The sequence below is a fragment of the Zeugodacus cucurbitae genome, chromosome 4 (genome assembly GCF_028554725.1).
Source record: "Zeugodacus cucurbitae isolate PBARC_wt_2022May chromosome 4, idZeuCucr1.2, whole genome shotgun sequence".
Lineage (NCBI taxonomy): Eukaryota > Metazoa > Arthropoda > Insecta > Diptera > Tephritidae > Zeugodacus > Zeugodacus cucurbitae.
Window position 1 is genome coordinate 36,890,903 of NC_071669.1, and position 11,502 is coordinate 36,902,404.

Here is an 11,502-nt window from a genome sequence, read left to right on the forward strand (position 1 = left end):
GGATCTGGCGACTGCGCTCCTACATACTACTAATATTGAAACTGACGTTCCTGACCTTGAAAGTTCATCAGCCTTACAACTTACCGCAATTCCGCTGCGACCAGGAACCTAGACTAAGGGAGGGTCATTTGTTCTAAAAAGTTAATTTAAAACATGACGCATTGAAAAATGTACGGAGGTGTCCGTTAGAAGCGGTTGCTCTGTATATAGAGTTTAGAGAGTTTCGAGTTCACAAATGTACATGACAAAGACTTGCACTGGAAAAATATTTGAAAACTATTAAAATTTACTTCTCTGCGCAACTTGTGTTTGCACACACATATTTGTATTTCCAACTGCAACTCTTGGCTCCGCGGTTTCACCAGAAAACAGTGCGGTTTTATCCATTGAGCCCTGTGACACTAAATGCGCGTTTATGAGTAACTGCGAGTGATTTCAAATCGGTTCCCAGCAAACGGTTCTCACAGCTATAACGTCACTCATTCCCAGACAATCAGTCCACTCCAGCTCAATTATGCCGCACGCATCCATCATGTATGACTGATATGTGTGTGTGCGAGTCTAACGGCATCTATATCCATTTCACGGTATTTAGCAGCACTTCTTCCGTTTTGTCTCACCGCTGAAGCACCGCGCAGTTGAATCGGTGTCACTTATGGACATAATCGGCGAACTTGCTGTGGCTTTATGGTGACAATTTCCAACAGAAAAGCAATAATGCACACACGCATGTTGGCGCAAGAACAAGCACAAAGCGGATGCATTGTAATTTACGCATAAAAACACACGCTCACACACACTTACACATGTCACTCTTCATTGTGGTGGGATCAAGAGCACCATTGGAGCTAAGCCTGCGCAGAAGCCCACAAACAACATAACTTGTAATGTTAATTGAAACAACAAAAACTCCAACAACTGTCGCGCATCAATAATAAATACAAATAAGCACAGCGAACTAGTTGAATTAAGCGGCGGTAAGGTCGTCCATGGCATCGAGTGTCTCATCAACAAACAATGTCACACACACACAATCACCGATTGACGCTTCCACAGCGGTTGCGGAGAGTCTCCCACAGCATCAATGCCACCGCATGATTACGAAATTAGTCTGCTACATTTCAGACTGCTCCGTTAGAGCGGGTGACGCGCCGCCAATATTGTCAACAATGATATTTGAAGATTGTGCGGCGGTGGCGCACAAGTGGCAGCAACAACGGCTACCGGCAAATTACCCACGCGGGCGGGGGAACCGCCGCAGCTCAGAAAGCCAAACTGGCAATCAAATGTCAGAACGCAAATGCGCAAACAAGTGTCTCTGTCTCTGTCTGTATTAGTGTGTATGTGTGTGTGTGTGTGAGTTTGTGAGAATATTGTACACTCGTGTGTTAATGTGATTATTATTGCTATTGTTGTTGGCGCAACATCCGTTCTGTCTCAATTATAATGTGCTCCACATTTCGTGCTATCTACTTGGTTGTCTTTATATGGGAGTGTGAGTGTCTGTTTAGTTGTTGGGGTTTTGCCTAAACGCTGTTGTGTTGGCGCGCGGAATATAATCAATTTCAAACAATTGCCAATTGCCACATGCCTCCAAATACGACTCACAAATGTATTCACTCATAAGTGCATGCAACTGTCAACGAATACCCACTTATTTGCCGCGACTCGCGACTGTTCGTTGACGAAATTACAAGCCATTATGCACACATATACATACAAACAAACATACAAACACATTTCAAGAGCAAATCCTCGAGTTATGTATCTGTATTTGGTGATGTAAATACTTAATGAAATGCATTTGCATAGTTGATGTGATGCTATTACTTACATTTGTGTTTTTAGTTCTTCAGGTCTACTTTACTTTTGACGTAGGCAACCGCGACCAGAGACACCAACTGGATGCAACACCGGAAAATTACGATGTGGACTCGCAATTTAGATATATTTTCGAATGCTCAAGCAATTCTGATAATATTCCTTGCAATTCGAATACTGACTTGCATGGAACCTATTCCTAGCACCCTTAAAAACTGACAGTGACCAATATCTTTCCAGAATGAATGTATACAAATAATATATAATAACAAAAAATTCTTAAAATCCATCGTTGCCACCGGATAATGGCCTTCGATACATTCTCTTCAAGTAATTGAACTGAGGCAATATACATATTTGAAAGTTTATATAGATTTTGAAATCAAATCAATGCTTTACTAGGCATAAAATATTACGAAAGTTTTCTCTTCAGTTTGCTGAGAGAACTAATGTTCCCCTAGATGACGCTGGCGACAAAGCCAAATCAAGAGCTTTTGAACAGACAAAAAAAGTATTTCTTTAGCGATGTCAAATTTTGATTAAAATTCTTTGAACATATTTCGCGTTGAGTGGGTTTCAAAAATCTGAAATTAAGAAACTTTTTTTGCCTTACTATCGTACAATATGTTTATTATCCAAAAATATCAAATCCATCCGAGTAAAATTCTAACAGATAGAGCCTTTGGAAATTTCGCCACGTCAGTTTGATTGTAAAACTTTAAACGCGTTTATCTTAAAACAAAATTTTTCAAGTCGGTAGACACGATTTCTCGAAAAGTTATGAAGCGATTTGGTTATAGTTTTAAAGATATCTTTGAAATATCATTATCTAGTTAATAAACGAAGTTTTTTTATATTATTACTAGCAGACTGTTCCGGCTTCGCACGGGTTTAAACAAACATTTCAAAAGTTATAAGTTATAGGTTTTGAAATTTTGTTGAGCAAGTAGCTGCGAGCGCTCGTTCCTCGACTTTATGGCACGCGATTGCGATACGAAGAGCATTCTCTTTTTCAGTTTCAGATTGAGATTCTCCATCACGGAGTCTTTTTGATACCCTCACCTGCGAACTATTTCCAGAAAGTTGAGATGCTAGCAATAAATATAGCCTATGTTACTTGGGGTGAATGTAGCTTTCTAATGATGAAAGAACTTTTGAAATCGGCACAGTAGTTTTTGAGTTTATTCATTACAAACATACATACAAATCTTTCCTCTTAATAATAGTAGTATAGACAAATATTTTTTTCGAGCCAATATATGGCGAAAATTTTACTAAAAATGTGAGTTTTTTGTTAAAACTCTGTCAAAATTAGAATTTTAATATTTTCCTTTTTCATTAGTTCATTCACTAGATTTACCCATTTACTATCGAAATATTTTGGTTTATTGATTTGAGAGGTAATGAGTTATGATGTCCACGGCAAGAGATTTTGTTTGCATGTGAGATGAGGTACCAACGGCTGAGTTTTCGGTATTTGTGAAACAATACTGTTTAAATATGTATGTATGTATATTTAATATGCTAAATTGTTGAAATGAAGTATAATATATGTTTGTATATATTGACAAAAAATTATTGAAAAAATACCTTATTTTCTCAAAAAGTTTCCTATCACCGCCAAATTATCGTAAGCGACAATTTTTTCGAAAATTAGTTTTTTATAGAAACTAGTAATTTAAGACGTAACGGACCTATCCCTGTTGATGTTTATCATTCAATTATATATGTAAATGTCTGAAAAGCATTAATGTATGAGAAATTTTAAATTACTACCACATTAATGGTTAAAAGTATTTAAAAAAACCTTCTCCTGTAAAGTTTGGTTTTTGTCGCTTACGCTAAAATGGCGGTAAAGGCTCGATAGGCTCTGATTCCAAGGCCCACCAATACACTATTCTCTACGAAATGCAATTGAAAGTTCTCGATTTTCAGCGTGGCAATGGAACATCAACACGCTCAGATAAAAAAAATTTGTTTAAAAAAGATTTTCGACATCAACTTAGACGAACTTCATCTCAATTTCGTTGTGTTTTTATCATATAAGCAAACAAATATTAACCAAAATATGTCCAAAATATTGAAAGCGGAATTTGTTGAATTCGTATATACATACATATGTACCATATATTTAAACCAAAGAACCGCTACTGGTTTCCATTACATTCGACAAAAGCAGGAAATTTGATTTAAAATTGCCAGCCTTTCAAAATCTCGCAGTTAATAAATACTATTAGCGCTCGAACTAGAAAAAAGCCACAATAATAATGAAAAATCTCAAAGTGCCACAGCTAATGAATTAAAGCATAACTCAGTTTTACCCCTGTCCCAACACTGTTTTAAATAACTCATTCCTTGAGCGGATTAAATGGACATTCCAATTTAAAAATTTGGTTCCGAAAGGTGTGGCTGAGTAATTCTTTAGTTTTTTTTTTGTTTTTGAATCATTTAAATGCGAATGCATTTCGTATTCATATTTTTCATTTGATTTTTCGTTGGTTTTTTGCGGTGAAAACAAAGCCGCTTGTAAACCCATAACACCATATACATACATACTCTCAAAATTAAATCTATCGAAATAAATCTCCTGCACTCACAATTTGTATCATCCAAATTCGCTTTGGGTCCGATCGTAACAACAACAAATACCAACGGAATAATTGTCTCACACAGTGGGATTCCAAATCTAACTAGCGCTAGCAGGTTTGGATGTGTGTCTATAATCGTACAATCTCAAGGCAGAAACACACGCTTTATATATTATACATCCAGACATATGAATATGAAATACCGTATAAATGGGTTTTCTTCCATTCTAAGCTCATCATTAGATAAAGCGCTTTTAAGTGTAATTTGTTGTTGTTTATCGGGTATCCATTGTTGTTGCGCTTTTAAAAATCACTCATTTGCTTTCTTCGCCTTCTCCCGAATTAGTTGACTGTTGCCTTGCATGATTTTCGCTGCTTGATGTTTTGTGGTTTGCGTCCATTAGTGTTGATACATACATACATACATATGTATATATGAGTGGGTGTGTGTGTGTGTGTGAGAGTGCAGTCTGGACAATCTGGTGTTAATCCTCACTGTTGAGGCGCAATGCTGGTGATTACGATGATGATGATTGATTGTCATTTGAACATCGTAGACCTCGAATAAATGTATATGCGTAATGAAGTGCCCAAAAAGGCGCGGGCGGGCGTCTTTAACAAATTTGGTGTCTCCCCTGGTCTTCTTCGCGTGCGTTTGCAGCGCGATTTGTTTGCCCGTCACCAGCTTATGTCAATAGAGAGGCGTCATTAAGAAACACATTATTGTAAAAATAATGAAGTCTACATGAAGTGAATAATTCCACATTATATTCTCCGAATATCACAACAAAAACACAGACACGCACATGTGTTATGGTCTTACGCCAAGCGTGGTTTAGCGCGAGAATTTATGACTGCATTTCATTGAATTGAATTGAAATTGTGCTCAGGTGTTTAGCAAATAGATTAATCATTCGCTCAACTGGTTATAAATTATTGTACATTTGTAGCAATTCTAATATTAAATCAATTGTTGAGATTTGTTGTTGTTCGCTCGACATGTGTTCTGCGAGCATGTACTTTGTAATTTCTTAATGAACTGAACAACCCTACAATTGATGAAGATATCACCAGGAGGCTTCGGTTAAGGCACATGAAAAATTACATAAAATATAAAAACGAAATTTTTCAAAACAAGTTAGATTTAGGTATAATGATATTCGTAAGGCAGAAGATTTGAATTGATCAACAAATATACCCATATCATTCTTAATATTAAGATTTGTCAAAGGTTTTCCCTTAGTAAGATCACTGTATGTGAACTAACGAGACCCTGCAGAAAATGCAAAATCTCCTGACATAGATTACAATAGAAACCCTCTGCCCAATCTATCCGAGAATGTATGAGACGAGAATAATAGCGTAGATACCAATGGCGCCTCTCTTTCTCGCAATTTGTCGCCAACTGAAAATAACAAGAGAAACCAGGTCGCTCTCCACCTGATCTTTCCAACGAAGTGGATGTCTTCCTCTTCCTATGCCTCCACCGGCGGGTAGTGCATCGAACACTGTCAAAGCTGGAGCGCTTTCGTCCGTTCGAACAACATGACCTGGTCAGCGGAACCGCTGTCTTTTTATTCGCTGAACTATGTCGATGTCGTCAAATAACTCGTACAGCTCATCGTGTCATTGTCTGCGGTATTCGCCGTTGTCAATGTTTAAGAGACCACAACTCTTTCGTAAAAACTTTCTCTCGAAAACTCCTATTGCCGTATAATCGGATATTGCCATTGTCCAGGCTTCTGAATCATAAATCATTACGGGAATGATGAGAGACTTGTAGAGGTTGGTTTTGGTTCGTCGAGAGAGGACTTTGCTTTGCAATTGCCTACTCAGTTCAAAGTAACGCCTGTTAGCAAGAGTGATCCAGCATTGGATTTCAAAGCTGACATTATTGTTGTTGTTGAAGCTTCTTTCAAGGTTATCCGAGAATACTTGTTTAAAAATTTTGAAAAAACAAAATTCTTCTCAACTTTTTCCTATGTTACATACAAATTATGGATATACTTCTAATGCAAAGCTATGTATATCACTATACCTACAGTGGGGAGCAAAAGTGATTCCATGATCAACATTTTCGTGTTTGAGCGCGCATAAAAAATAAACGAATGAAGTAAATGACAAAAACTTTTGGTGCAAAACTGAGTACATGCCGATTTTTTTGGTTTTTGTATTATAACTATGCCATTGCCTCCGTTACTATTTTGCTTTTTACGCCTAATTGTTACAAATAAACTAGATATTCAAGAAAAAAAAAGTTTTTGTCATTTACTTCATTCGTTTATTTTTTATGCGCGCTCAAACATGAAAATGTTGATCATGGAATCACTTTTGCTCCCCACTGTATATCAAATAGAATACATGTAAAGAAGCTTACAGCTGAAAAAAAACACAGTGAAAAAAGATTGGCATTCTTGAAAATTTTAATTCCGTTAAATTGTATAATTGTAGAATTGAATAGGATAGGTATATGGTATTTTAAAAATTTTAAAGAAGCGTCATAAATTTCTCAACCGTTTTCTACATATCTGGTTTTTTTACGGCTGGTTAATTTTCGGCTCGAGTCTCGAACCCTTATATTTCTGACCAGTTCGAAGTTAGTCGATTTATCTTGTCATTTTTGACAACTTTCCACCATAGATAGACACCATAGTGTATATATGTATGTATATTGAGTAAGTCCTGATGACTTAGAAGCACGTTCCACCAATATGTAACACTTACGAGACACAAATTCAAAAATCACTATTTTATGAAAAAAGTTAGTGCAACTATTGAAGTTGAGTTTAAAAAAAAATTTAGTTCGGCTGCTTGAAATCCCCACACAGTGAAGGCGCTCGGCAGTCTAAGCCGTGGCAACGAATATTGAACAGCAGGCGACGAGAAGCAGCTTGTAACCATATAGTTTATGGATACATTTGTGAATGTATGTATGTCCATGTGTACACAGGTATGTATATGTTTTAAATATATATGTACATACTCAGTACATTTGGTCCGCTTCAATGCTGTCCCAAAAGCACTGGAGGTTCGTGCGGTGAACATAATAAAAATTGATTGACAGCGGGCTATCATGAGAATGCATGCGGCATGAATGCAAACTCACATGCTCGGTATATATGGATATGTGAACATATTTGTTTAAAGGAGTATATACTTAACTACACTTCACGTACAGCCATAAGGGGGTGTGTGTGTGTGTCTGTGTGAACACGTTTAAAATAAGCTGATGGATGCCTGAGTTGCTGTTGTTATTGGTGCTGCTGCATTTACTCCATTATATTTGTCGAACGGAGGATTGCCGTTAAAAGCTTTTGCAATTGTTTGCAACCACATACTGCAAAAGAAACACAAAAGCGAAGGAGAAGTGGGCAAAAAACCGAGTAACGATAAATTGGTTACACGTCACACACAGTGTGGTTATGACAGCAGCAGCAGCAGCAGTAGCAGCGGCAAGCTACAACAACAGTAGTGCGTGTGGTAGCGGCAAAAGCATTTTAAGATGACCACAGAGCGATAAGTGGTGCAACGGCGGCGTGCAATTTCGGCGGCGTTTCGTTCCGCTTCAATTTGACAACCGCACCAAACAACGAATCACAACAACTCTGCGGCTACAAAATGTCAAATTGTATATATGTATATCTACATATACATAAGTATGTGTGTCGTGGCTAATACTTCAATTAGGCCACTGAACTGTTTACACTGTCAGCTGACAGACGGACAAGGCTATCGGCAGTTGGCGAGCGTTGTATTTGAAACTTCGCCAGACGCGGCGACGGCCTTATCTGCTCACCGCAATCGAACAATCGGATAATGATGTTGTATCTCGCACTCTCATCTTTTTTAAGTGGGTGAAGTTCAATGCAAGCGAGCGCCTGAAATGTAGAAAACCAAAATGTAATGGATTGCTCCGGACAACGCGGAATGTCAATCTAAAAGGACACAAGTAGTAACGCGTATGTCGAATAAAGTGGACGATATTAAGCTTTTAGCATCAAGGAACCTTAAGTGAAATGTCTGCTTGTCATATCCTTTGCTCTGAATTAACTCGGGAGATAAGGTATTACGTATTTGACTACTCGTCAAGTTGGCTTATGAAACGAGCTTACAATGATTTGGGTTTTCGATAATCAGCTTCTGTAAGATTCTTCTTAATATTTGTAAAGCGTCTATTATATCTTATAACGTTCTCTTATTGAATTCACTCGGACGAAGCAAGAGATTCCTTTTTTGGGACCATTCTTTATGATTTTAGTGGGTTCTTCATCAAATTACCTACATTATTGAGCATACAGAGATAGCGTCCGGTTATATAGATCTCAATGGGATTACATTTTTAAGGTTTTTTACACGAAATTATTTGGAGGTAAATTTCTAAATTGGCATACTAGTTCCCGATTTCTCGTATTTTTGAATTTGATGTTAATTGAGAAGACGCTATAACACTATATCTTCTATCCGCTAACATCTAACCGGTTGACTCACGAATGAGAGAAAATTCTCTTAAGACACCAAATGAGAGCAAGAAAGAAGAGATAGATCAACAAGCGATGGAAAAGTCGCGTAGTGTTGCTTAGAACTCCACTAATATCTCTTGCTACTGGCAAACTGTAGACTCGTTACAATTGTTGTACTACAACTGATATGGCAGACAGCAATTAGCTCGACAATTGTTGTACCGAACCAAAACAATAAAAAATGGAAGAAAAAACATGAAAAAAGTTGAAGCGCAATAAAAAATTTCCTGTTTTTCAGTGGCGTTGCGGTTAATGATGCCGCTCCAATTGCCGTCACTTGTTTCCTGTTTGCATTTTTCCGTTGCTCTCGAATAGCTCATGTGTTTTTATTATGGCAACAAAGTGTTGCGTTGGCTTTCGACTGATTAAACCCATTAAGCTGGGCGTTAAATGGTTTAATGGCTCTGGGTTTTTTCGTGGCAGCATGTACATATGTATGTATGCTAACGGATATGTACTCTTATTGCCAAAGCGGTATGTGTGTGCGTGTGAGTGTGGCAGTATTTAAATTAGCAACAGTTTTTTCAACTTTCATAATTTTAATAATAATTAAACATAATTGGTTTTTCATAAAGGCTGCTTAAAATCGCAACAACAATGCACGGCGGCATTCACCAATAAGTGGCCAATAATTAAGAGTTGATAAAGCGCCAATCAATTGTGTGGCAACCGTAAACCAATAACGGCATGCATTTGTGTGTGTGTGTGAATTTATAATTAAATAGTTTTGTCCGCCAAGCCACAAGCCTTTCATTCTTAGAGCGTTTGCTGCCTTTCATTGAAATATAATTAATGTTAATGGTTCTTAATTGCCGCAAATATTTATTTAACACAACTATAATTTATAGACCACATTTACTTTTGCAACAGTTGTTATAACAGCGTTTCAATGGCGCCATACAGCGTGGGAAAAATAATTAATTTTTATAACTTACTAGTACAACTGAAATAATTTAGAACCCAAAACTTGGAAATTATTGAAAAAATATATGCGCTTTTATACTACTGAAGGATTACTCAATATGCTCAAATTTGATTTTGAAAGTAATTTTGTTTTAATTTGACCGATCTCAAGATGAGCAATTCGTCTTGTAGAAAATTTTAATTTATCATCCCGCCGCATAGCCCTTCTTTAAGCCTATAGCTTTAGCTTTAAACCGATGATAAATTGAATACTTATTGACCGTAGCGTCTGAAGATGCACCCGTGATTTTTCTGGGCACAATTTCAAATAGCTTGAATTATGGAAAAATCTTTCTACTTCCTGGTACACAGTAATAAAAAAAACAAAACATTCACATATGGTTGAGAAACGGTTGACAACCAGTATCGTACATAACGCGTTGGAGCCCTTAACTAAAATGAATGAATATTTGTTGAGCCACTGGAGGAGTGAGTACCAAGCTTTAGCCACAATCGCACAAGTATCAAATTCAAATGTGTGAACGAACTATCAGCAAGTACCATAAGTGAGCGATTGTATGCAGTTATGAGTGCGTGTGAATGATATAATTGAGCGATCTCGCGGTTATAGCAGCACACATTTCCGCATTTACTGTCGTTTAGTTAACGTTTTAATTATAAAAAAGTATTTACAGTTAACATATATATTCACGCTTATAACATACTTTTCCCATTTATTTACAGGTGGTTTTGCCATTTCGATGATGACAACTATGTGAATGTGCCACGGCTAGTGAAACTGTTGGACGAGTACAGCCCGACAGTTGATTGGTATCTGGGCAAGCCGAGCATTTTTTCGCCACTGGAGATACACCTGGATAGCGTGAGTTGTTGTATTATTACTAATAACTAGTATGAAAAATTAACGCATATATTTTTGTTGTTAACAGTATCCTACGTCAACTCACAAAAATAAAACTTCGAGCGAGAAGATTTCCTTTTGGTTCGCCACGGGAGGTGCGGGATTTTGCCTGAGTCGTGCACTCACTATGAAAATGTTGCCAATAGCAGGCGGTGGCAAATTTATTAGTATCGGACGGAAAATACGATTCCCTGATGACGTCACTATGGGCTTTATAATCGGTGAGTTTGTCTTTTTCCATGAATTGTAATATTATAAATATCCCATTTATCATTTAAAACTTGCAATTTCTTATTTACATTCGCTTCTGAGAGTTTTATTTAATTGTTTCTTTATTCTTTCAGAGCATCTGCTGAAAGTGCCGCTGCGTATTGTCGAGAATTTCCATTCGCATTTGGAGCCAATGGAGCACATACGCCCAGATACATTTCCCGATCAGGTTTCCTTCAGCTATGCGCACATGCGAAATCAGTGGAATGTCGTTAAGGTGGACGGCTTCGACTTGGCAAAAGATCCCAAGCGGTTCTACTCGCTCCACTGCAAACTGTTTCCGTACTTCAGCTTCTGCCCACCCAGATGATTCTGCTGAATTCGGGAGCACAAGAAGTCTCCAGCAATTCTAACTTTCAGAAGTTTTGTAACTAAAACTCAAAACTGTGATGTAGTTTAAGGTGTAAAAATATTCCCGTGTACATAAGATATATAAATCTAGAGTTGGCCTTACAGAAATAAGAATTAAAACAATATA

The 11,502-nt window shown here is 37.4% G+C and overlaps 1 protein-coding gene across 2 annotated transcripts in view; it reads left to right on the forward strand.

Moving 5' to 3' along the window:
* LOC105211553 (fringe glycosyltransferase) overlaps positions 1–11,502 on the forward strand; it is an 80,038-nt gene extending 68,536 nt beyond the window's left edge. For both annotated transcript variants that reach the window (XM_011183050.3, XM_011183049.3), the window contains exons 5-7: positions 10,577–10,715; positions 10,783–10,975; positions 11,099–11,502. In XM_011183050.3, coding sequence (XP_011181352.2) covers positions 10,577–10,715; positions 10,783–10,975; positions 11,099–11,334 — 568 coding nt within the window. In that variant the 3' untranslated portion in view covers positions 11,335–11,502. The remainder of the gene's footprint in view (positions 1–10,576; positions 10,716–10,782; positions 10,976–11,098) is intronic.